Here is a 23,532-nt window from a genome sequence, read left to right on the forward strand (position 1 = left end):
GGTCTATCCTGAGGGAAGGATGCTGTTATTGGGCCAGAGCAGACTCATCCATAACGGTTTAGAGGAGGGGGATCCCACGACAAAGAAAGGGATGTGGCAAGAAGGCACCTGTGGGTCAGCTCCCCTCATGGTCGTGGCTGCTCACTGCTCCCGAGGTGTAACGCTAATCCTGGGCAGGACACGGCGCTGAGGGTTCTCACTGATCTTGGGCAGTGAGCACGGGAAGTTTTTGGCCATCTGTTGTCTAAGTTGATACGTGGGTTTGGCTATGAATGGGCGTGACACTCCTTGTACTGAGTCAAATATCCTGGTGTGCCAGGGCCTCCTCATAGCTGTGGGCTAGGATGAGAATGAGGAAGGGTGGCTGTGACGAGAGAAAGGACCGTCTTTCCCTGAGGGAAAAAGTGCCAAGATGGCGAGAGGAATGTCCCTACACATGAGTACCACGCTCAATTTGCACTTTTAAAATTCAGATTGATTTGTGTGTGCGCAGGTGCCATGGTGTGCATGCGGAGGTCAGAGAGCAACTCCAGCGTGGGTTCTGGGCATCAGGCCTTGAGGCTCGTTCAGCAGATGCTGTGACCGTCTGCAGCCCCCTCTGCGTTTCTTAAGGGCCTTTCCTGGCAGACACTGTGCTCATCCACTCCTGCAGCAGTCTCAGGAATAGTCAGTGTTGGCTAATGGAATAAAGGGTGGTAAAACCTGGTTTGTGCCAGAGCTGACGCCTGTGCCTTTGATGTATGTGTTGGGGGAGACGCAGCTCTGTCTGCACAGATGTGATGTCAGTGGCTGTGTCTCGACTTTTGTTTTTTTGTTCCTGTTGTAATTGGTTGTTGCTCCCCGTGCTTTATGTTCTAAGGTCACGTTGTAGACATCTGTCTTAAACATCATCTTATTGGGTGCAAAATACCTTCCAGATACATTGATGTGTTCTCCTAGCCCGAGTAGCTTCAGGACAGAATCACAGAGTAGCAGACCTCACTATGCCATCGCCTCCCAGTCACCTTGTATTAGTCTACCTGTGAGGCCATTAAGGATACGTCCACGATTGTAGTGCCCAGTGGATTTGCTTTCAGTGTTGGGACCTGCACAGGCTGCAGGTTCAGCATCTCTAGGCGAGGCTGAGTGTGGAGAAGGTGCTCAGTCTTGGTCTCAGTTTCGATGAACACAGGGTTCACAAATTCTGGAGGAGCACTTAGTGCTGGAAGGAATGATTTCGTGAATTAACAAGAGACAAGGAGCATGCTAAGAGACAGGGAAAGGGTGAAAGCTGCTTCCCTGTCCTCCAGGCTTTGTCTGAGTGGAGAGGAGTTGCCCACGCAGTTTCTCACCTGCATCCCGCCCTGGTGCATGGCTAGTCCTCGCCAGGTGCTGCTCTTTCCTCTACCTGGCTCCAAGGTCACTTTGTCTTGATGGGGTTTGCTCTCCTGACATGGCACCTGTGGCTCAGGTGGGCTGTGCACCCCCATTTGTCTCATTTATTAGCCTTTCGTGTGAGCTAGAAATCGGGAGTATCGTTTTCTGTCGTGGAGAGTTGTCCTTGACTTGGAGAGCGACCGAGTGTGTCAGGATCTATTTATAGTATGGCCGTGGCAGCAGACTCCAGCTTGTCTCATCAGCAAGTCATTAATGGGGGCTATCTGCAGAGCCTGCCACCTGGGGCGAGCACCTGTGGGTAAATGCTGAGGGCATTTTCCTTGGACAGTCCAAGAGTGTCTTTACATCCAGGATGTCCCTGATTACTGTAGGTGTCGTCCCTCTGAATTGGAAGGCTGGTGCTGACCTCCTCTTTTTCATTCCAAAGGCAAATCGGGAGCGGTGCCGAGAAAATTTCCTTACTAGATGACATTTCATCGCAATGTCCGATCGTTTGGGGCAAATAACCCAGGGCAAGGATGGGAAAAGCAAGTACTCGACTCTCAGCCTGTTTGACAAGTATAAAGGCAGATCAGTAGGCGCGGCCAGATCCTCAGGTAAGGAAGGCCTGGCCAGGTGGCTGTCCCTGCGGACAGTCAGCAGGGCTGCTGGGTGGAGTGACAGCGGCCTTTCCCTCTTAGTTGCCTGGTTCTGATTTGTGGAACCTGGTGGAACTAGTTCATTTTGGACTTGTTGCTACCCACAAGGCCTTCCTGGGGGTTCTTGGGTTGTAGCCAGGCCATCGTCTGGTGCAGGGTAGCTCACTGTGGGCTGAGCTTTCTGTGTCTGGCTCCTCCCTGGGGGAGCTCATGCCAGCTGCCTCCTGCCACGGAGTTCCTGCCTGTGCAGTTCAGTGACCCTTTGTCTCTGTAATCTGGGGAGGAGCTGGCAGGGCCCAGAGCGACTGCCAGGCACTTCGTCGCTTCGTCGGCTTTGTCTTTCTCACTTGGAGGCTGAGCAGAGGTGCAAATTGGCCTCTTTCCTCCTGTGAGGTTTGTGTTCTGTCCCATGTACTTTTTCTTGCAGTTATTCCTAGACATGGCTTACAGAGTCTCGGGAAAGTTGCCACAGCCCGGCGTATGCCACCGCCTGCAAACCTGCCAAGCCTGAAGTCTGAAAACAAAGGAAACGACCCCAACATCGTGATAGTACCCAAGGACGGGACAGGATGGGCCAACAAGCAGGACCAGCAAGACCCAAAGAGGTGGGTAGTAGAAGGGTGTTGACCAGGGGTTGCAGGGGTGGCTATGTGTCCCATCTGCTCTATAGGAAGAGGAGGAGCTGGGAGTAAGAAGCATGGCCAGGCACCCTTTGACTGTGTGCACTTTGATCCTTGCCTTTGTTTGAATGGGCCTTCGAGCTGATGGGTAGCATTTCCCTGGATAACCATACCCCGCAAGGGATTGTGGGCAGCGGTTCAGACTGTCCCCAGAGAGCCACTAGGTTGGGGCTGGGGCCCTGTGTGCTCCATGTTGGGAGAACGTAGCTTGGCAGCTGCAGCCTTAAGAGACTCAAGTCCTGAGTCGCGTGTCTCTAGAGACAGCAAAGGCACTTGGGCCACATGAGCCCTCAGATGATGAGCCGCCTTTGATCTTGAGCCTCTGTGTGTCTTGATCTTTTCCTCTCGTCCGGGGAGGGGCTCCAGAGGCAAAAACCTCCTGCTGGAGCTTGCTACTGAGTGTGAAAACCAAGACCCAAGACAGTCTGGCTTCCCCCACCCTTGTCCCTTGCATCCGCTGTGGTCCCTGCATGCTGACATAGGGAACCAGACAGTGAGTGAGAGTGACCAGCATGCAGTGTGCCATCCAGTCCCCCATCTTTCAAGCTTGTGCTAGAAATGGCCCTGAACTCTGGGAAAGATGTCGCTGCAGTGTGACAAAAAGGAGGTACAGTGTGAGGGAACCACGTAGCCCCTGGACATACTGTGGAAGTGTGTGAAATGGGTCCTGAGCTTTTGCAGTCAGGGATGGTGATGCACACTTTTAACCCCAGCGCTCAGGGAATAGAGATAGGCAGATCTCCATGAGTTTGAGGCCAACCTGGTCTACATGGTGCATTCTAGGTCAGCGAGGGCTAAATGGAGAGACCCTGTTTCAAACAAAACAATATTTTGCAGGCAGTTTGTGAGGTGTGTTGTTAATTGTCAGGTAGAACTCGATCTTCAGATTGGACTTCCGTGCTGTTTCTAGTCAGACCAGTTTTGATTTGTTGGGACTTGTGGGATTAGTTCATTTCTGAGCCTTCAAGGGGAATAGTCCCTAGCACCAGGGATGGCCACCAGGGCACTGTGGTACACCCATGGGATAACAACTTGGCACAGAGGGCACAGCACGTGCCAGCTGTTTTTGTTGTCCACCAGCTCTGTGATGAAGCAGATGGGGCTCAGTTCAGCGGGAGCTCTGCAGAGAGAGGAGGCCACCTTCCAGGGAGAAGGCTACCCCATTGCCTTGGTCTGGTTTTGTCTTCTATGGGAGGACTTGGAGCCTAGATTTGGGGACACAGAGGTGCCACTACCTGAAAGCTTCTGTTTTAGGTTAGAAGGTGGTGTGAGAGGAGGACCAGTGGCCTTCATTTTGTCATTCTCGTGACTATGGTCAGGTGAACTTGGAGCAGTGTGTCTGTGGATTCCCTGGCAACCTCTGCCCATCACCAAGTGGGCAGCTACCATGCCTGAGGCTGTCAAGTTCAAGGTGCTGAGGCGGAGTGGAAGGCTCCACACACCCACCCTATTTCCTCTCAGACAGGGGGGTGCACACTGCAGCCTGCATGAAAGACACCTGGTGATAGCTTTTAAATTGTAAGAAATCTTGGATCTGACAGCGTCATCCATATGTGATATGACTCTGTTAGCAGAGAGTGCCCAAAGACCTATGTGTGTGTAAAATGTATGTGGCAATTCTCTGTAATGGGGGAGAATGAGGAGCAGAAACTGATTAATGTATGGCCTATACAACTGCAGTTAGTCATCATTAAAGGTAGCTTATGTATGTAGAAAAGCTCTAATAGACTGGAAAAAGAGATTGTGGAATCATATACAAGGGCTGTCATGTGTTAAAAATTTTAACATGTATAGGAAAATCTATGGGAATCAGAGTTTATGTCCGGAGAATGAGATGGTAGTGTCTATTATTGATGTTTACAAATTTTCTTTTACTGAGAGCGTGCATTTTTTTTTTTAAATTCACTGAAGCATGATAGAAGTCCATTGAGTCTCAAATCAGGGCAGCTTAGTCAGGAGCTCAGGCCCCCCACACCGGTGACTCAGTTTCTCCATTGGTAGATCTTCTATTGCTTCCTTCAAGTTCATTTGACAACTGTGAGACGCAAGCAGCAGACTTCCCCATGTCCTGGGCAGTGTCATTGCATCAGCCCAGAACATGGGTCGCCTCTTCTCAGAGTCACTGCTGTGGCTGCAGATGCCCTGTGTGGCATCTGACCCCGCCCTGCATCCTGCCCTCTTCTAGTTCCAGTGTGACAGCCTCTCAGCCGCCGGAGTCGCAGCCGCAGCCGGGTTTGCAGAAATCTGTCTCCAATTTGCAGAAACCGACACAGTCAATCAGTCAGGAGGTAAGTTCTGGGAACCCTGCCCGTCGGGGCCCTGCTGAGTCCTGCTGGGTGCCACTTGGGAAAGGGCAGAGACCCAGGGCTGAGCACAGGCGTTTGCTTGCTTGGGTGCGGATTGATTTGTCATGAGCAGGTCACTTGGGCTGACTCCAGGCTGGCTCAGTGCCTCCTAATGTGCTCTGTGGACACTAGTGTCATGAGGATTCAGGAAGTGTCAGGCTGCAGAAATGCCCCGTTGTCGGGTGAGTTTGAAAGTACAACCAGCTAGCCATGCTGCCCCACTTGGAGAGAAGGTCTTACTACGTAGCCCTGGCTGGCCTGACCTGGCCATGTAGACCAGGCTGGCCTCAGGCTCACGAGATCTGTCTGCCTCTGCCTTGCTTTTGTTAGGATGCTTTTACCACCATACTGTTGTGTCGCCCTAACGATGTATGGCTGTCGCCTGCTGTGACTGGAAGGGTGTGTGTCAGGGGAGCCTGTGGCTCCTCCAGGACCCCCTCCTCTTCAGCACTAAAGATCCCTGTTTCCATCAGATTCCATACACACTGGCCGCAATCCCTCGGGCCTGTGAAGTCACAGTGTGGAAGTTGAATTCCTTTTCTTTCCAGATTTAAAGTCAAGTGGGATTATAACTCCTGGCACTTCAGACTTAGCCATGTAGAGCTTGGCAAACCCATTTGTGCCCCAGCCCTGACTCTGAAGCCTAGAGAGGGTCCTTGGCACCTCTCTAAGAAGGGTGTGGAATCTGACAGTTTTGGCCAGTAGAGGAGGGAGCCTGTGACACTGGTCATTCCACCTAGCACTCAACTCTTCTTTGATGCTTTGGGGTTCTCTCTGTAACTTAAGGGGAAGGAAGGGGCACCGTGTGACTTAGTACTTTTAAAAAGCCTTGAGAGTTACAGTCCTGCTTTTTTTTTTTTTATTTTTATTTTTATTTTTTTTTTTGGTTTTTTTCGAGACAGGGTTTCTCTGTAGCTTTGGAGCCTGTCCTGGAACTCCCTTGGTAGACCAGGCTGGCCTCGAACTCACAGAGATCCGCCTGTCTCTGCCTCCCAAGTGCTGGGATTACAGGAGTGCGCCACCACCGCCCGGCTAGTCCTGCTTTTGAAATAGAAATCGCCAGCATTATTGGCATCCCTCCATTAATGTTCCTAGTAAGGGCTGGGGCTATAGACATGGGGGAGGTGTGTGGTTCCAGTTGGCACCAGCTCTGGTGTGCCCCTCTGTTTACAAGAGGCCATCCAGGCCCAGCTGCATGCCCTACTGCCCCTTGGGTATATCCTGTGTGCTCAGGAGACCTTTACAGACTTGACACAGTACCCAGTGAAGCCCTTGTTGTTGGTGCTTAGGGCTAGCAGACATAGGCAGACATTTTCTGCATGGGAGCAGTGGGTAAGGCTAGGTCCCATCACTAGTGCTTTGTCTGTGTCGCTCATTCTCATCCCATCTGGGTTCTGACCAGACCCTTTCAGAGGCATGGTGGGATTTCACTTGATCCACCAGTTGCTAGCCTTATGAACTTTCAGCAAAGGCTGCTATAGTAGGGCCAAGGCTGAGGCAGGCAAGTGTGAATTAGTAGAAGAGGAAGGCCACTCAGGGAGCCAGGCTGTGAAGGCCAGCAGCTATCACGTGGTCGGGCAAGTTCCTCAGTTATCCCTGGCAGATTGACATACGTGCTGAAATTGGGGATGGAGCAAGACAACTCGGCTCTGTGTGGGCACGGGACAGCCTGGCAGTGTTTGCAGAGTTCGGCAGGAGGGCGGTGTGGGTTGAGTCGTCTGTGCTTGTTGATCAGCTCTGCTGCTCTGGGTCCCAAGCTCCGGACTCTGCCTGGGGCGGCTGAGAGCCCCAAGAGTGGATGTCTGTCTTGTGTGTGAGGCCTGAGTCTAAAATGAAGCCCTCACCCCACCATCTCTCTGCTCAGGGCCCACAAGTGCCAGGCCAGTGCTCTGCCAGCGAGCACTGCTCCAGCTCTGAGTGCCACATTCCGAGGCGCTCAGTTGCACAGCAGGTAGCTGAGGTGCTCTCCTTGGTTTTCTTCCTCTTAGAACACAAATTCAGTGCCAGGTGGACCAAAGTCATGGGCACAGCTGAGTGGAAAGCCAGTCGGACACGAAGGTGGTAAGTGGTGGGCGTGGCTTGGGTGGGCTGAATTTAATATTGGCTATTGGAAATATTCTTCTTGAACTGGGCAGAAGAACCCCAACTCTGTCCCTGCTGGTCCTTCAGGCAGCTATGCTGCTTGGGGTAATTATGGCCAGTGTCACGTTGCTGCCCAGCTGCTTCTCCCTCTTTGACCTTGCACTAGCCCCAGAGGAGAGAGCAGCTCCTTACAGATATTCATCCAGAGCCTTTGGAGGACTGGGTGGGATTGGTTACTGTGAGTGTCCTGACTGGCAGTAAGATTGAAAATGCCGTCAGTCCCTGTGGAGTGTCCATGGAGACAAAGAGGAAGGGGTGATGCCCTGCAGGATAGCGTGTTTAGAGTAGTCCAGGAGCTTCCAAGGCAGGCTCTGACTAGGTGAACTGGTTTGGGGTCGTCCGGTTAGATGGGCATAGTCCTGCAGCTCTGGAGGAGGTGAGCCCAGAGACAGCAGGTCATTCTTTGTAAGGTTTATTTTTTATGTATATGGATGTTTTGTCTGTATACCAGAAGAGGTCATCTGATCCCACAAGACTATAGTTACAGATGGCTGTGAGCCACCGTGTGGATGCTGGGAACTGAACTCAGTGCTCTTAACCATTGAGCCATCACTCCAGCTCCCAGCAGGTGGTTTTGAGAGCGCCATGAATCAAGATCTTTCTACATGAAGTCTTCTAGGTTTCCTACATCAGCTGCTGTATTTCTGACAATGCTGACCATCAGCAGCCCTGGCTGAGGGAGAGTCACAACAGTGCCAGGGGATAGCTCCAAGGCTCAAACTGCAGCCCTGACAGCCTGTTTTACTGTTGTTCTCTGCCCTGGGGGTAGCAGCACATCTTTACATGGTTAAAGCAATATTCCTCAACATAAATAAATGTAACCCATCCTTCCATAGTTAAATATTGCACAAAATGCATATGTATGCGTGTGAAGATCAGAGGATATTTTTTGAGTGTAATTCCTCATGAGTAATCATGAGTAATGTACCTCATTTTTTGAGACAAGGTCTCTCTGACTTGAAGCTCACTGCCTTAAATTCCTATCGGCTGCTGTGGCAAACACCGTGACCGAAGCCACTTGGAGTAGAAAGGGTTTATTTTAGTTTACAGCCCGCCGTGAATGGTGAGCTCCAAGGGAACTCCTGGCAGGAATCCAGGAATCTGGAGGCCGGAACCGAAGCAGTAGTCACGGAGAAATGCTGCGCACTGGCTCACTCAGTTTCCTATTTTATATACGATCTGCCCAGGGTGGTCCTGTTCCCCAGTCAGCTGGGTCCCCATCTCAATCGGTAATCAAGAGCACGTCCTACACACTTGCCCATTGGCCAGTCTTCCAGAGGCATTTTCCTAGTTAAGACCACCTCTGCTGGCCGTAAGTGCACACCATTGTGCCTGGCTGTTGACTATTTTAAAAATTGTGTGTGTGAGTGCAGATGCACGTGTGCCATGGTGCACACATGGGAGGTCAGAGGACAGCTTCCTGAAGGCTCTTCCCTCGCATATTCCACCTTGTTGAAGTAGGGTCTCATTTCCTGCCATTGCAGTGTGTGCACAGAGCCTGCTGGCCCAGGAGCTTCTGGACGATTCTGTCTGCTCCCTGCCATTGCGTCCCAGATTTCCACATAGATGCCAGGGATCTAAACAGTTCATCAAGCATGCATTGCGAATGCTAGGGCAGAGGTGGAAGGTGTGTGCCCCCTCCCTTGTGTGGCCATCTTGGTCACGGATGTAAAGAGCTGGGTCCTGGGATCCTAGAGTGTGGGTGTGATGCTGCGAGTGAGCTACCCTGTCTCACGTTTGATTCTTGTTGCTGTGGTAGAATAACCTCAGCAGAAGTGAGGGCTCATTTACCTTAGAATTCCAGGAAAGATGGGCAGGCACTTGGAGCCGCCTGTCCTGCCGCTCCACAGTCAGGAGCAGAAGACAGTAAATGAATGAATGAATGAATGAGTGAATGAATGAATGAATTAATGATGCGTGCTAGTGCTCAACTTGCTTTTTTACTCTTTTCTTTTTCCTTTTTGGCTTTTGAGGCAGGGTTTCTCTGTGTAGCCCAGGCTATCCACCAGGCTGGCCTCCTGAGTGCTGGTGTTAAATGTGTGCACCACCACTGCCTGGCTGGTTTTTCTACTCTTTAACAATCCGCAATTCCATGAACTACCCACAGTAGGTGGGGCTTCCTGCCTGATTAACGTATTCAAAATTATCTCCCACAGAAATGCTCAGAAGCCACCCTGATCTAAACAGTCCTGCCTTGAGACCCCTTTCCCTGGTTATTCAGGTGTGTTGGGTTGACAGTTAAGATCAACCAGCCACCTTTGTAGTTTCTGTTTGTGGAGGGTGAGTTAGCGGTGCCATCATTTGGCAGGCTGCTCTGACCCAGCCCTTTCACAGAGTTTCCCAGCCGAGCCTGTTTGAGTCAGCAGGTGCCTGTGTACTGTACTGAAAACCTAGGGCATGGCTTGTCTGTACAGGGAGTAGAGTGACGACAGCGGGCATGGTGTGGGGTTCAGCATGGGCTGCAGAGCTGAGGAGGACCAGGTCCCATCCAGGAAGACGTTAAGACAGGGCTGCTCCCGAGGGTTGATCAGTGAGTGATAGTTGAAGAGAGAGATGGCCCTGGGATTACACCGGGACCATGTTCGCAGTGCTAGAAAGGTTGAGGGGAGCTGCAGTGGGGAGGTGTCTGACACTCAGAAGTCATAGACCACAGCCTTGGGGGCATCTCTTGGCCTGGCCTCACAAGAGGCAGTTTTCTTCAGGAGCTGGTTTCGCTTATGGACTGTACTTGCTCACCACCTAGGCAGACACAAGTGCCGGGTGCCTCCTATGGGGTGGAAAGGGGCGTGTGCTGGAGCAGAGGCGATGTCCTGTCCGCTCGTCCTGTGTGACCACCTGCCAGCCCCAGGGGAACAGCTGAGGGCGTCACTGTTACTGCTCAGTTGGAGCCACTCCTGGCCATGTGGAGCCAGCAAAGCTGACAGAGATTGGTTGGCTGTCTCGCTCACTCTGTCTTCTCTGCCTCCCTTGACAGGTTTAAGGGGCTCAAGCCGACTATTATCCTTCTCTCCCGAGGAATTTCCGACGCTGAAAGCAGCTGGAGGGCAGGACAAGGCTGGCAAAGAAAAGGGCGCCTTAGATCTGTCGTATGGGCCAGGACCAAGCCTCCGCCCTCAGAGTGAGTGAATGGCAGCTTGTCCTCAGCCCCTCACTACACCAGACCCCTTTCTTTCTGTCGTTCCAGGTGGGCTCCAGCTGCTGCTCCTGGGTGTTGCTAGCTTGTCAGGGGCACTGCCTCTCTGGCCTGTCCTTCACCCCGCTCTCTCATCCCTTTGGCTGAACCAGGTCTTGTTACTGTCCATTTACTAAGCTAAGTTATGCTTCATGGACACATCCAGGATGCCACTAACTTAAATAAGTCTGCTTCTATAACCTGATCCAAGCCTCTCTGAGTGCTTCTTGTCACTCCAGGAGCTGTGACAGCCTGGCTTCCACCCTTCCTCAGCCACATCAGAATTGACCAGTGTATCTGCGATAGCCAGCGCTGTTGTCCCCTCTGGTGCCAGGGATTGGGGAAGACCCATGTGTGACGCATGTGCTGCTTTGCCAGTGAGCCTGTAGTGCGAGGTTCTAGCCTTAAGATCTGGGTTTTCTGTCTGGCCCGACCAAGGAAGGTCTTGAAATCCAAGGGGCTTTTGTCTGCCTGCCGTCAGAGGACTGTCCCAAGTCCTCTCCTGTTGATGTACTGCTGATGACAAGTCAGAGGCACTGGTCCTGAAAGCCGAGTGACCACCCTGCCACTCTGTCGAAACATCGACTTTGCTGAGAGTCCACATTGCTCAAAGTGGATGGTTGAGTGTTCAGACAGATCCTGCGCTAAGATGACTACCCCGTGGGGCTAAAGTGTAGAAGTAGGAGCAGCTTCTCGATCAGTTCTTTTTGTTGAGAAGGTGGGAAGCAGATGACTTAAGGGGGAGTCTTGGCTTTTCAGGAGGGCAGCAAAGTGTTTCCATCCTGACTGGCTTTTCTCTTGGGGGTGGCAAATGCTAAGTCCTTTTCTGTCTCAGCTCCTAAGCAGAAGAGGACAGAGAGGAGCCTGGGATGTTCCTGTGTGGGACACCCCCCCCCCCACTAGTGCCATTGTATGTAGTTTCTCTTTGTACATTTGTTACCTGCGGCCAGCCACATCTGCAAGCTAGTGTTTGTCTTCTGCAGTTGACTTATGAGTTAATCTTAAGTGTACATAAGAAAAACCAGTCAGGCCAGCCGTGGTGGCGCACACCTTTAATAAGCCCAGCACTTGGGAGGGAGGCAGGTGGATCTCTTGAGTTCGAGGAGAGCCTGGTCTACATGGCAAGCTCCAAGCCAGCCAGGAATATATAGTGATTCAAAGAGTCTGTGTTGGGTCTGGGAGAATCCCTCCTTTGGTGAGTGGGCTCTTGTAGGCATTGTCATGTGGCTGTGAGAAGCACACCACAGGGGGAGAGAGCTGTCAGGTTTGGAAGTTTGTTGTTGTTTTTCTTCTTCTCTGAGACAGGGTTTTTCTGTAGCTTTGGAGCTTGTCCTGGAACTAGCTCTTGTAGACCAGGCTGGCCTCAAACTCACAGAGATCCACCCGCCTCTGCCTCCTGAGTGCTGGGATTAATGGCGTGTACCATCGCCACCCGGCTAGGTTTGGAAGTTTTTAAAAATTTTCGTGTGTGTCTTTGTGGGGGTCGGGATGACCATGGGAGCTGATTCTCTTTTTCCTACCACGGAGTCCTGGGGATGGAACTCAGGTCGTCCCCACTGAGGCACCATACGAGCTCCATCCTCGGGTGTTTACCTGTGAACAGTGTGTGCTCTTGCTTGCTGCATGTGATCACATGGTACCAGCATTTCAAACTGAGGCTCAGTGGGCAGTGCTGCGGCTCAGACTGGCTGTGGTAGAGTGAGCCTGTCAAGAGTCACGCTGGCCTGCATGGATGGGTCAGTGCTGGCTGAAGGAGTGAGTCAGGCTGTCCTGCCCTCTGGGTGAGGGTGGTGTCAGCCATGGGGAGCAGTGTGTTTCTCTGAAACAGAGGTCTCTCTCTGTATTTCTCAGGCATATATCTGATGCCTTTCAAAAAATTCTAGCTTTCTGCTCCCCACTTACCCTGACAGAACTGGATTTTTTTCTCTTTTCCTTGTGTTTGGTTTTTTTTTTTCTTGTTTGTTTTTTAAGGTTTATTTATTATGTATACAGTGTCCTACCTACAGGCCAGAAGGGGCACCAGATCTAATTACAGATGGTTGTGAGCCACCCTGTGGTTGCTGAGAATTGAACTCGAAACCTCTAGAAGAGCAGCCAGTGCTCTAAGCCTCTGAGCCATCTCTCAGCCCATTTTTTTAAAGCAAGTGGTAGTGTCCATTGATCTCAGAGCTTTAAAAATCTCCTCCCCCTTTTTCCTCCTCTTTTGTCCCTTTCCATTTTACAGATGTGACAAGCTGGAGGGAGGGTGGTGGACGAAACATCATTTCTGCCACGTCTCTGAACGCCTCCCCAACAGAGCTGGGCAGCAGGAACTCCAGTACAGGAGATGGAGCCCCCTCCTCGGCATGCACCAGCGATTCTAAGGACCCCTCTCTCCGCCCGGCCCAGCCCATCCGCAAAGGGGCCTCACAGTTCATGGGACATATTTACCAGCCTCCCACTTACCATGACATGCTTCCTGCTTTTGTAAGTCTTCAGAGCATCTTGTCCCAAAGCTAAGTGTTCTTTCTGTCTACCAGGACTGGCTCACAGTTGCTCAGCCTGAGCTCTCTCTCACAGTAGTCAGAAACCAAGTGACCTACAACAAAAATTAAATCTTTTGTCTTTTTCAAATCTACTGCCTCTGGCTTCTTTTGCCTCTGCGGCTTGGATGGTGTTGTAGCTTTGATTCTTCAGAAAAAGGAGAGATGAATATTCCTAGCCTGATTGAACCCAAGGCAGATAGGGCAGTGTGCTGGGATTTAGGAGAAACTCTCTTCAGCCTTTTCTATGGTGTCCCATCCATTTTCTACTTTTCAAGTGAAATCTTAATTAATTAATTAATTTTTTTATTTTTTTATTTTTTGGTTTTTCGAGACAGGGTTTCTCTGTAGCTTTGGAACCCGTCCTGGAACTCCCTTGGTAGACCAGGCTGGCCTCGAACTCACAGAGATCCGCCTGTCTCTGCCTCCTAAATGCTGGGATTACAGGCGTGTGCCACCACCGCCCGGCTCAATTAATTTATTTATTATGTATTTATTATGTATACAGTGTTCTGCCTGTATACCAGAAGAGGACTCCAGATCGCATTACAGATAATTGTTAGCCACTAAATGGTATTGGGAATTGAACTCAGAACCTAAGGTAGAGCAGCCAGTGCTTTTAACCTCTGAGCCATCTCCAGCCTCCCGAGTGAAATCTTTTTTTTTTAATATTTATTTATTATGTATACAATATTCTGTCTGTGTGTATGACTGCAGGCCAGAAGAGGGTACCAGTCCTCATTACAGATGGTTGTGAGCCACCATGTGGTTGCTGGGAATTGAACTCAGGACCTTTGGAAGAGCAGGCAATGCTCTTAACCTCTGAGCCATCTCTCCAGCCCCCGAGTGAAATCTTATTTAACATGTAACTGGGGCCAGTGCCAGAAAGTCATACGCTGACGTTTATGTTTCAGATGTGCTCACCACAGTCCTCAGAGAACCAGGGTACGGTGGAACGAAGCTCCTTTCCCCTCCCTCATCTCCGCCTGGAACCCCGTGTTCCTTTTAGACAGTTCCAGATGAACGACCAGGATGGGTAAGACTGAGGCTGTGGCCATCTGTGTTGCATGACAGCTCATGCATGAATGTGCTCTGTGCTCTGGAGATAGAGAACATCCAGGCCGAGGATGGGCCTGCAAGGAGCCTCAGCCATAGGGGCAAGCCCCTCCCCCCCAGGAGTTTGACAGTGCTGTGGATGAAACTGGACCCTGTCTAGAATGTTTTTAAGTGTCCGTTGCATATTTTTTTCTAAAAGGAAGTAATGCAGACTCAGATACCAGAGTGCAAGGTGCAGCCTGGTTTTGGAAAGTGACTGCTTCCTTCTGTAAGTCATGGGAGCCTATCATTCTTTTCTGTCTCTCAGGAAAGAACGGCCAGGCCTGGCACGCCCCGTGCGCCCACTGAGGCAGCTGGTGGAGCGGGCACCACGGCCCACTATCATCAACGCAGAGAACCTGAAGGGCCTGGATGATCTGGATACCGATGCAGATGACGGCTGGGCAGGTGGGTGGCACCAGCGTGCACTGTATTTGTGCTGTCGGACCAGAGGCACTTCCTGCCAGGTCTGAGCTGTGGGAGAGTGCCCTTGAGCTTTTAAAAGAACGTCTGGAATTACAGGCATTTACACTGGCTAGAAATCCTCCATCCCATGCTGAGGATTAAACCCACGTGTGCTGTGCTGTGTGCTCACACAGTTTCAAGGAGCTCCCGCCCCTTTAAAAAGAAGGTTTCTTACGTTACGATTATTTATTTTGGGGGGCATTTGTGTGTGGGGGTTTATATTCTTGTGTCATGGCACACATATGGTCAGAGGATGTCTTGGAAGTTGCTTTTCTTTCTGCCATGGGTGTCCTGGGTCACGACCTTGAGGACAGGCACTTTGACTATCTGAGCTACCTTGCTGCACCAAGCCCTGCCCTTTTTGAGGCACAGTCTTGCTGTGTTGCCCAGACTGACCTTGAACTCTGTTTTACTTCTGCCTTCTAAGTGCAAGGGTTACCAGGGAGTGGTACCCACCCTCCCTACATCTTAACCCTGAACGATTGCTTTAGTCCAGCTCTTCTAAACCTGTGGTCCTTGACCTTTTGGGAGTCGCAGTGTTAGGAAAGTTGAACCACTGTTAGCCCCTGTTTTGGGTTCTTAGAAACAGGATGTTATGTACGCCAGGCTGGTCTCACGCCTAGGTTTGGGACCTCATTCTCCCACCTACTCAGTGCTAGAATGACTGGCGCTCCTTCTTCTCCACTGTCTGTAGAATCTTGGCCCAATGGGGTTCATACAGTTATACAATTTCTAGTCTTTTTTTAAAAAAAATTATATTATTTTATATTTGAGTGCTTTATTGACTTCTTACAAGAAGAGAGTATTGGATTCCACTATAAATGGCTGTGAGCCACCATGTGGTTGCTGGGAATTGAACTCATGATCCTCTGGAAGAGTGGTCAGTGCTCTTAACCACTGAGCCATCTCTCCAGCCCCATGGTTTCTATTCTTACCTGACATTTTAATATTTTTCAGCATTTTTATATGTATGAGTAGTTTCTTTTCTGTTTGTTTGTTTTTGTTTTTAGTTTCTCTGTAGCTTTGGAGCTTGTCCTGGAACTAGCTCTTGTAGACCAGGCTGGCCTCGAACTCACAGAGACCCATCTGCCTCTGCTTCCCAGGTGCTGGGATTATGCTATAGCTGAATTGCCCACTGGCCGCCATAGTCCAAGTGAATGGACAGGCCTGTCCTCCATGTGTAGCGACAGTCCTCAAACCATCATGGTGTCCTTGGGCCTCACATTTGAGCGCCATCTATCCGGGTCAGTGGGATACAAATGGTGTTCCCTGATAAACCTAAGGGAGAGGAGAATTAAAGGCGTGCATCACCACCGCCTGGTTTATATCAGATGTTTCTGTGATATGTCTGTGTACTGTGTACTATATGTTATCCATTTTGAAATCTTATTAAGAATGGTTTCTTAAGCCAGGAGTAGTGGCTTACTCCTGCACTTGGGAGGTAGAGGCAGGCAGATCTCTTGAGTTTGAAGCTAGCCTGGACTACAGAGCAAGTTCCAGGACATCCAGGGCTACACAGAGAGACTGTCTGGAAAAAAAGTGGTAGTAGTGGTACCAGAGGTCTGGCTGCTCTTACAGGGAACCTGGATTCTTTTTCCTTAACCTACACAACAGTTCTTAATCATCTGTAGGATCCAACACCTACCTCTCACATACATACGCGCACGAACACATGCATGAGCACACACACACACACATACACTCATACACATATACAATTTATCCTAGTATGGTGGTACAGGCCTTTAATTCCAAAAACTTCAACAGAGGCTGGTGTATCTCTGTGAATTTGAAGCCAGCCTGGTCTAGAGACTGAGTTTCAGGATAACCAGAGCTACACAAAGAAACGCTGTCTCAAAGAACAAAAACAAAACAAAAAACCAAAAGCAAAAGTAGGGGTCAGGCATGGCTAGAGAGATAATGCAATGGTTAAAAGCATTTGCTGTTCTTGCAGAGGACCTGGTTCCTAGCACCCGCATCAGGTGACTCACATACACCAGGAACTCTAGTTCCTCGGTATCGGAAGCCCACTGACCCCCCCCCCCCCAGCTCCTGCATGCTAGTGGTACACATAAACTCAGGCAGGCACACACACATCCATAATAAATAATTAATATACTTTATTTAATAGGCTGGAGAGATGGCTCAGTGGCTAAGAGCATCTCCTGTTTAGGAGGACCCACCTCTGACTCCAGCTCAAGGACATCGGGTGCCCTCTTCTGGCTTACATGGGCATCATATTTATTCACCAAGATATACACGAGTGAAAACAAAACCTCTAAATCACCTTTTGCCTCCAGTCTGAATATTCTTTGCCTCCCTTAAGGGTAGTGATATTCCCTGGTGTCCATTAACACTTCAAATGTTCCTGTTTGAATTGGTTTGACACCCATGTAAATCCTCGTCTGTGTTTGAATGCTGTTATTTCCTTGAACCTGTTCAGCTAAGCCAGTTATAGTATATCTTAAACTCTGAGAACATGAGCTTTCCACCTCGTTTCTTTGCAAGTTTGATTCCTCAGATTCTTTACTGGTCTCTACAAATTTGGACTCAACCCTGGCAGTGTTTACCAAGTGCCTGCTTCTGTGTCAAGGTCAGCCACTCAATCTTGATTCTTGAGTTCTAGAGTCCCAGTGAATCTGCTAGGTCTCTCCTCTAGTGTCCTGTAGCTGTCAGCAGAGAGAATCTTTCTTATTTCAAAGATTTTATTTATTTGTTTATTTGGTTTTTCAAGGCAAGGTTTTTCTGTAGCTTTGGAGCCTGTCCTGGTAAACCAGGCTGGTCTTGTAGACCAGGCTGGCCTTGAACTCACAGAGATCCACCTGTCTCTGCCTCCTGAGTGCTGGGATTAAAGCATGCCAGAAGAGGGCACTAGATCTCATTGCAGATGGTTGTGAGCCACCAGGTGGTTGCTGGGAATTGAACTCAGCCATCTCTCTAGTCCCCTGATTCATTTTATTTTTGATTGTATATCTGTGTGTGGCTATGTGCACGTGATTATAGTGTCTCAGCTCAGTAGAGAGGATCACAATGTTTTCTGGTCATTTTATTCATGGATAGAAGGCCTGCTTAGTATGTGTTAGGAAGGCGCTGAGTTCAATTGCTGCTTATATGTGTGTCCCTCCCCCACCCTAAGACATACACAGGCTAGAGGTATTGGGAGGGGAGGGAAGCACATAGGCTCGGTAACATCGGTACCTTGTTTTGTTTGGGTGTGACTTGGCCTGGCTGTGCTGTATTAAACTTCTCTGGCTGTGCGTTTGCACACGCCTGTCTTTACATCTCTTGGGCTTCTGGCGCATTTGCAAACATGTTGGCATTTAATCTCTTGGCTTTGCAGGCCTGAGGATGGTTTCTAGTTGGTTCTTGCCTTGAATCTCTTTGCTTCATTAATGCTGTCGTTCTTTAATTAGCTCATTTGTTTGTGTGTATGTTGTGTGTGCTGTGGGTGTGGTATACAGTATGTGGTTTGGGTGTGTTAGAGGCCACAGGTTGACACAGGATTTCTTCCTCTCTTTATCTCATACTTTTTTGATACTAGATGTATTTATTTTCTGAGTATGACCGCTTGGCCAGCATGCATATATTCCATGCATTTGTTGGGCCCCCTAGAACTGGGGTTGCAGATGATTTTGAGTCACCACATAGGCGCTGGGAACTGAACCCTGGTCTCGTGAGAGCAACAAGGGCTCTTACTGCCCAGCCATCACTTCAGTCCCCACCTTACTTTTGAGACGAGGTCTTTCACTGGACTGGACGTTCTCCATTTGTCCCCGACTGACTGGCCAGAAAGCCCCTGGGTTCCATCCATGTCTACCCCTGAGTGTGGAGTTACTGAGACGTCTGGCTTTCCTGTGTGGACCTGCCACATGTGTCCATCAGTGCTGGACACCTTCCCTGCCTGTGCCAGCCAAGGTGGGATTAGGACTGCTCTAACAGTGTCTGTTGGGGAGGTGGAGTGCCGTTGCAATTATGCACGTCTTCCTTTCCTTCTCCTTGAATTACAATGTCAGGCTGGTTGTGGTGGTGCATGCCTGCAACCCCAGCACTCTGAGGGCAGGCCAGGAGAACTGAGTTTGTGAGAGTCTGGGTTACACAGGGAGAATGTCTTTTGTCTTGATTTAAAACTTGTCTGTCAGAGGGTTAGTATTGCCAGCCATTTGCCCTTAGTGGAGCCCAATGCTCTCCCTCCCTGGTACCTGCAGGACTTGTGCAGGGGCGGCAGCCGGTTGGGGTGCGAAGCCCATCACCTAGGTCTGGGCACTTCAGGCTCAACTTTCAGACTGTCTTGTGGTACCCTGGGAGACATTGTCATCTTCATGCCTTCTCATCTTCCTGGGTTCTCTTGCTGTTGCAGGCCTCCATGAGGAAGTAGACTATTCTGAGAAACTGAAGTTCAGTGATGATGAAGATGAGGAAGAAGTTGTGAAGGATGGAAGGTCTAAGTGGTAAGTCTTTCAACCCTAGCTCCTTACATGGTGTTCACTGTGCTAGGAGCAGTTCTTGGTTTCCATAGCAACCTGCAGTTTCAGGGATGAGGTCTGCTGAAGACAGCATGCTGTGGTGGGTCAGGCTTTGCACCCAGGCCTGTGCCCTGGTCCTTGCACCTCTGCCCTTAATCTCCCAGATTGTCAATGGGTGTGGCGCCCTGAGAAACATCTGTGAGAAGCTACCTCAGGTTTGTCTTTGTTAATTCAAGAACTTTCCTGGGCTGGGCCTTCAATAGCACCCTGGGGAGGTGCAGGAGCAGGTGTGTGTGCAGAGCCTGAATCCCTTCCGCCTCCCCCTCCTTTCTCAGATCATCCCATTGGACTAGTTGATGTCCTTTGAAAAACACAACACCGTACTTCAGTTCTTTTAGAGTTTGTTTTGTTTTTTGAACATTTATTTTTTTTCTGTGTTTTGGCACATATGTGCACGCATGCGTACGTGACTGCAGGTGCCTGCAGAGGATAGAGGCATTGGTGCCTCTAGAGCCAGTGTGCAGATGATTGTGAGTTGCCCTCAGAGTGCAGCAAGTGCCTTTAACCCGTTCACCTCCTCTCCATCCCTATTTTTGTCTTAGTATTGGTAGTGGCCGCTGAGTTGGCGTTTCTGGGGTACGCACACACTGCAGCGCATCCTGCTTCCAGGATGGACTCGGAGCCTCTGAGTCTCTACATTTTCTGATTTGCTGCATGCATTATTGGCCCTTGGAAGCTCTTCCATTAATCTCTGGGGTTTTGGGGACCAGTATTCTTCCTTGTCTGGACTACAGGGGAGAGTCAGTGTGTCTCCTTTCTTTTGGCCTGCCTCTCATGGCACAGCCTTCACATAGCCTTCCTCATGGGATCCTCGTTTGTGTCTGGTGAGCCAGGACCTTTCTCAGAGGTCAAGTCAGATGTCACCAGCAGTTGTTTTTCTTCCCTTTTTAAACTTGAGACAGGGTCTCACTGTGTAGCTCTGACTGTTCTGGAACTCATTATGTAGACCAGGCTGCCTCAAACTCAGAGTTCTGCGTGACTCTGCCTTCTGGGATAAAAGGCGTGCGCCACTATGCCATGCTTCAGTAGCAGTTTTTAATCTCTCTGTCTTCTGTGCCTCTCTAGCTGCCTGTCACAGGTGTGCATTCATGTGTGTGTACATGGTAGATGTGGTTAGCTATGCGTGTGTCTGGTCTCTGTGCATGTGTACATGGTAGGCGTGTGGTTAGCTATGCGTGTGTGTCTGGTCTCTGTGCATGTGTACATGGTAGGCGTGTGGTTAGCTATGCATGTGTGTCTGGTCTCTGTGCATGTGTACATGGTAGGCGTGTGGTTAGCTATGCATGTGTGTCTGGTCTGTGCGTGTGTACGTGTGTGTACACGGTAGGCGTGTGGTTAGCTATGCGTGTGTGTCTAGTCTGTGCGTGTGTACATGGTAGGTGTGTGGTTAGCTATGCGTGTGTGTCTAGTCTGTGCGTGTGTACATGGTAGGTGTGTGGTTAGCTATGCGTGTGTGTCTAGTCTGTGCGTGTGTACATGGTAGGTGTGTGGTTAGCTATGCGTGTGTGTCTAGTCTGTGCGTGTGTACACGGTAGGCGTGTGGTTAGCTATGCGTGTGTGTCTGGTCTGTGCGTGTGTACATGGTAGGTGTGTGGTTAGCTATGCGTGTGTGTCTGGTCTGTGCGTGTGTACATGGTAGGCGTGTGGTTAGCTATGCGTGTGTGTCTGGTCTGTGCGTGTGTACGTGTGTGTACACGGTAGGCGTGTGGTTAGCTATGCGTGTGTCTGGTCTGTGCGTGTGTACATGGTAGGTGTGTGGTTAGCTATGCGTGTGTGTCTGGTCTGTGCGTGTGTACGTGTGTGTACATGGTAGGCGTGTGGTTAGCTATGCGTGTGTGTCTGGTCTGTGCGTGTGTACGCGGTAGGTGTGTGGTTAGCTATGAGTGTGTACGTGGTAGGCGTGTGGTTAGCTATGAGTGTGTACGTGGTAGGCGTGTGGTTAGCTATGAGTGTGTACGTGGTAGGCGTGTGGTTAGCTATGCGTGTGTGTCTGGTCTGTGTGTACGTGGTAGGCGTGTGGTTAGCCATGCGTGTGTACGTGGTAGGCGTGTGGTTAGCTATGCGTGTGTGTCTGGTCTGTGTGTACGTGGTAGGCGTGTGGTTAGCTATGCGTGTGTGTCTGGTCTGTGTGTACGTGGTAGGCGTGTGGTTAGCCATGCGTGTGTACGTGGTAGGCGTGTGGTTAGCTATGCGTGTGTCTGGTCTGTGCGTGTGTACATGGTAGGCGTGTGGTTAGCTATGAGTGTGTACGTGGTAGGCGTGTGGTTAGCTATGAGTGTACGTGGTAGGCGTGTGGTTAGCTATGAGTGTACGTGGTAGGCGTGTGGTTAGCTATGAGTGTACGTGGTAGGCGTGTGGTTAGCTATGAGTGTGTACGTGGTAGGCGTGTGGTTAGCCACGCGTGTGTACGTGGTAGGTGTGTGGTTAGCTATGAGTGTGTACGTGGTAGGCGTGTGGTTAGCTATTAGAGGCTATATTAGCCTTTAATGCTGCCAGCTTTCCTGGCATCTGTGCATATATGGCTGTGTTTGGCCCCTGCTCTTTGTTCTGCCCAGCACACCCTCTCCTTCCTACAGAGCCTACAGTGCAGCCCTGTTGGGGACCATCTCCTCTTCTATACTGTGTGTATTTGCTATGTTCTTGGGGTTCACTGTGGGCAGTTGCCCTAGGTAGAGCTAAGGAGTGAGCTGGAGACTCTGAGGCAGAGCCCTGCCCTTCTGTCTCTTGCTCAAGTACCTCCTTTCACCTCTCTGAGGCAGGGTCCCAGCTAAGATTTTTTATTTATTTTTATGTATGTGGGTGTTTTGCCTGCATGTATTTCTATGCACCACATGCATTCAGTGTTTGTGGAGGTCAGGGAGGGCACTGGATCTCTTGGAACTGGAATTGGAGAGAGCTTTGAGCCACCATGTAGATGTTGGAAATTGCACAGAAACTCAACAGCTCTCCAGCCCCAATTCCCCTTTTTCAGATGTGAGTCAAGGATGGGGGCTCTATGAGTGATGGTGAGTTTTGAACCCTCGGTCTGAATTTTGCAGTTCGCACATAAAGGATGTGAGTGTGATGTTGAAGGAAATTAGTCTATAAACTGGGGTAATAGCTGACCTCAGAATTCCCAGAGGCCCCTGACCAGTGAGGTCAGACAGAATTGTCTGGGGAAACTTAACAATTGCTGTTTGTCCTAGGAACAGCTGGGACCCAAGGCGGCAGCGGGAGTTGTCTCTGAGCTCTGCAGACAGTGCTGATGCCAAGCGTACTCAGGAGGAAGGAAAGGACTGGGGAGAAACAGCAACTGTGTCCCGGGTCGTCCGAAAGGTGCCAGAGCCTCAGCCTCCATCCAGGAAGCTTCACAACTGGGCTTCTGGCCCTGACTACCAGGTACAGTGGCCCCAGGTCTGTGCCTGGCTGTTTGCCTGGAGCCTTGGAATGTGCACGTGGGCCTAATTACATGCTCCCTCTCGCTCTAACTCTTTCTCCCCATCTCTCCCTACACACATGAAGAGCCAATGTACTTAAACATTCCCAGAGGCAGTGGAGCTCCAGCCACTGGCCCAAGAGTTTGTACTATGTTGATGTCAGTGGCTAGCTTTCCAGAAAGTGCTGGGTCATGTTTCTTTTCTCTCTCCTATTTTTCCTTTTTTATTTAATTTTATTTTCAGTATGTGTGTGTATTGACATATATGTCATGGCATGCATGGGTGTTCAGAGGACAGCAACATTGTGAAACTGGTACTTTCCTTCCACCGTTATGTGGTTCCCACACTTCCAGACGCACGTTGTCAAGCTTCAAGACAAATAAATAAATGTTCTACCTCCTGAGCTACTTTATAGGAAACTTGGAATTGAGTATAAAGACTGGCTGGGCATGGCAGCACATGTCTTTTAATCCCAGCACTGAGGAGGCAGAGATGAATTCAAGACCAGCCTGGTCTATAGTGAGTTCCAGGCAAGCCTAGGACTACATGGTGAGCCACTGTCCCCCATTAAAAACAAAACAAAAACAAATACAGGGACTGTTGTGCAGGCTGACTGAAGAGTGTGCCACCTTGTGGTTATCTGCTCTCATTGCATGTCGTGCTGGGATCTTCTTCCTGCCTAGACAGCTGTGTTTTCTTAAGAACCGGAAGCAAACCAGAAAGCATATGTTGCTACCTTGCTGTGGCGCCTTCGAGCCCGCTGAAGTCCTTTATGCATGCTCACCTGTTACCACTGCAGCTCACTCAACCTTTTCCAAGTTCTCATGGCCTGGGTGCTGTGGAAGAGGGCGTGCTCCTATAGTGGCTCGCGCCTTGCTCCTGCTTAGGTCCAAAGCTTGTGTCCTCGGCCAGCTTCTCTGGACTGTTTTTTGTCGACCCCTCCTGGCTCTGGTGACTGGCACTTTGATCTCTTAGTTAATGTTGGTGGTGTTGCCAAGACTTACACTGGGCAGTCCTTTCCTTCTGCTGTGATTGCTGAGAAACGTGGGCAGAAACAGTGAGGCTGGCTAGCCTATTAGTCATCATAGTTAAAACGTGTGTGTGTGTGAGTGTGAGATATGGGAGTGTGTGTGTGGAGGACGGAGGACATTTCGTGG

At 50.1% G+C, this 23,532-nt stretch overlaps 1 protein-coding gene across 13 annotated transcripts in view; it reads left to right on the forward strand.

The window, feature by feature from the left end:
• The window catches only part of Prrc2b (proline rich coiled-coil 2B), an 80,769-nt gene that overhangs the window by 23,816 nt on the left and 33,421 nt on the right, over positions 1–23,532 (forward strand). For 11 of the 13 annotated variants that reach the window (XM_075985793.1, XM_075985799.1, XM_075985804.1 and 8 more), the window contains exons 2-11: positions 1,805–1,973; positions 2,443–2,620; positions 4,881–4,983; positions 7,029–7,101; positions 10,157–10,300; positions 12,579–12,820; positions 13,791–13,912; positions 14,240–14,379; positions 18,794–18,884; positions 22,145–22,337. In XM_075985793.1, coding sequence (XP_075841908.1) covers positions 1,859–1,973; positions 2,443–2,620; positions 4,881–4,983; positions 7,029–7,101; positions 10,157–10,300; positions 12,579–12,820; positions 13,791–13,912; positions 14,240–14,379; positions 18,794–18,884; positions 22,145–22,337 — 1,401 coding nt within the window. In that variant the 5' untranslated portion in view covers positions 1,805–1,858. The remainder of the gene's footprint in view (positions 1–1,804; positions 1,974–2,442; positions 2,621–4,880; positions 4,984–7,028; positions 7,102–10,156; positions 10,301–12,578; positions 12,821–13,790; positions 13,913–14,239; positions 14,380–18,793; positions 18,885–22,144; positions 22,338–23,532) is intronic. The other 2 variants (XM_075985796.1, XM_075985803.1) reach the window with 1 other exon arrangement.

Source organism: Microtus pennsylvanicus, chromosome 9 (genome assembly GCF_037038515.1).
Source record: "Microtus pennsylvanicus isolate mMicPen1 chromosome 9, mMicPen1.hap1, whole genome shotgun sequence".
Lineage (NCBI taxonomy): Eukaryota > Metazoa > Chordata > Mammalia > Rodentia > Cricetidae > Microtus > Microtus pennsylvanicus.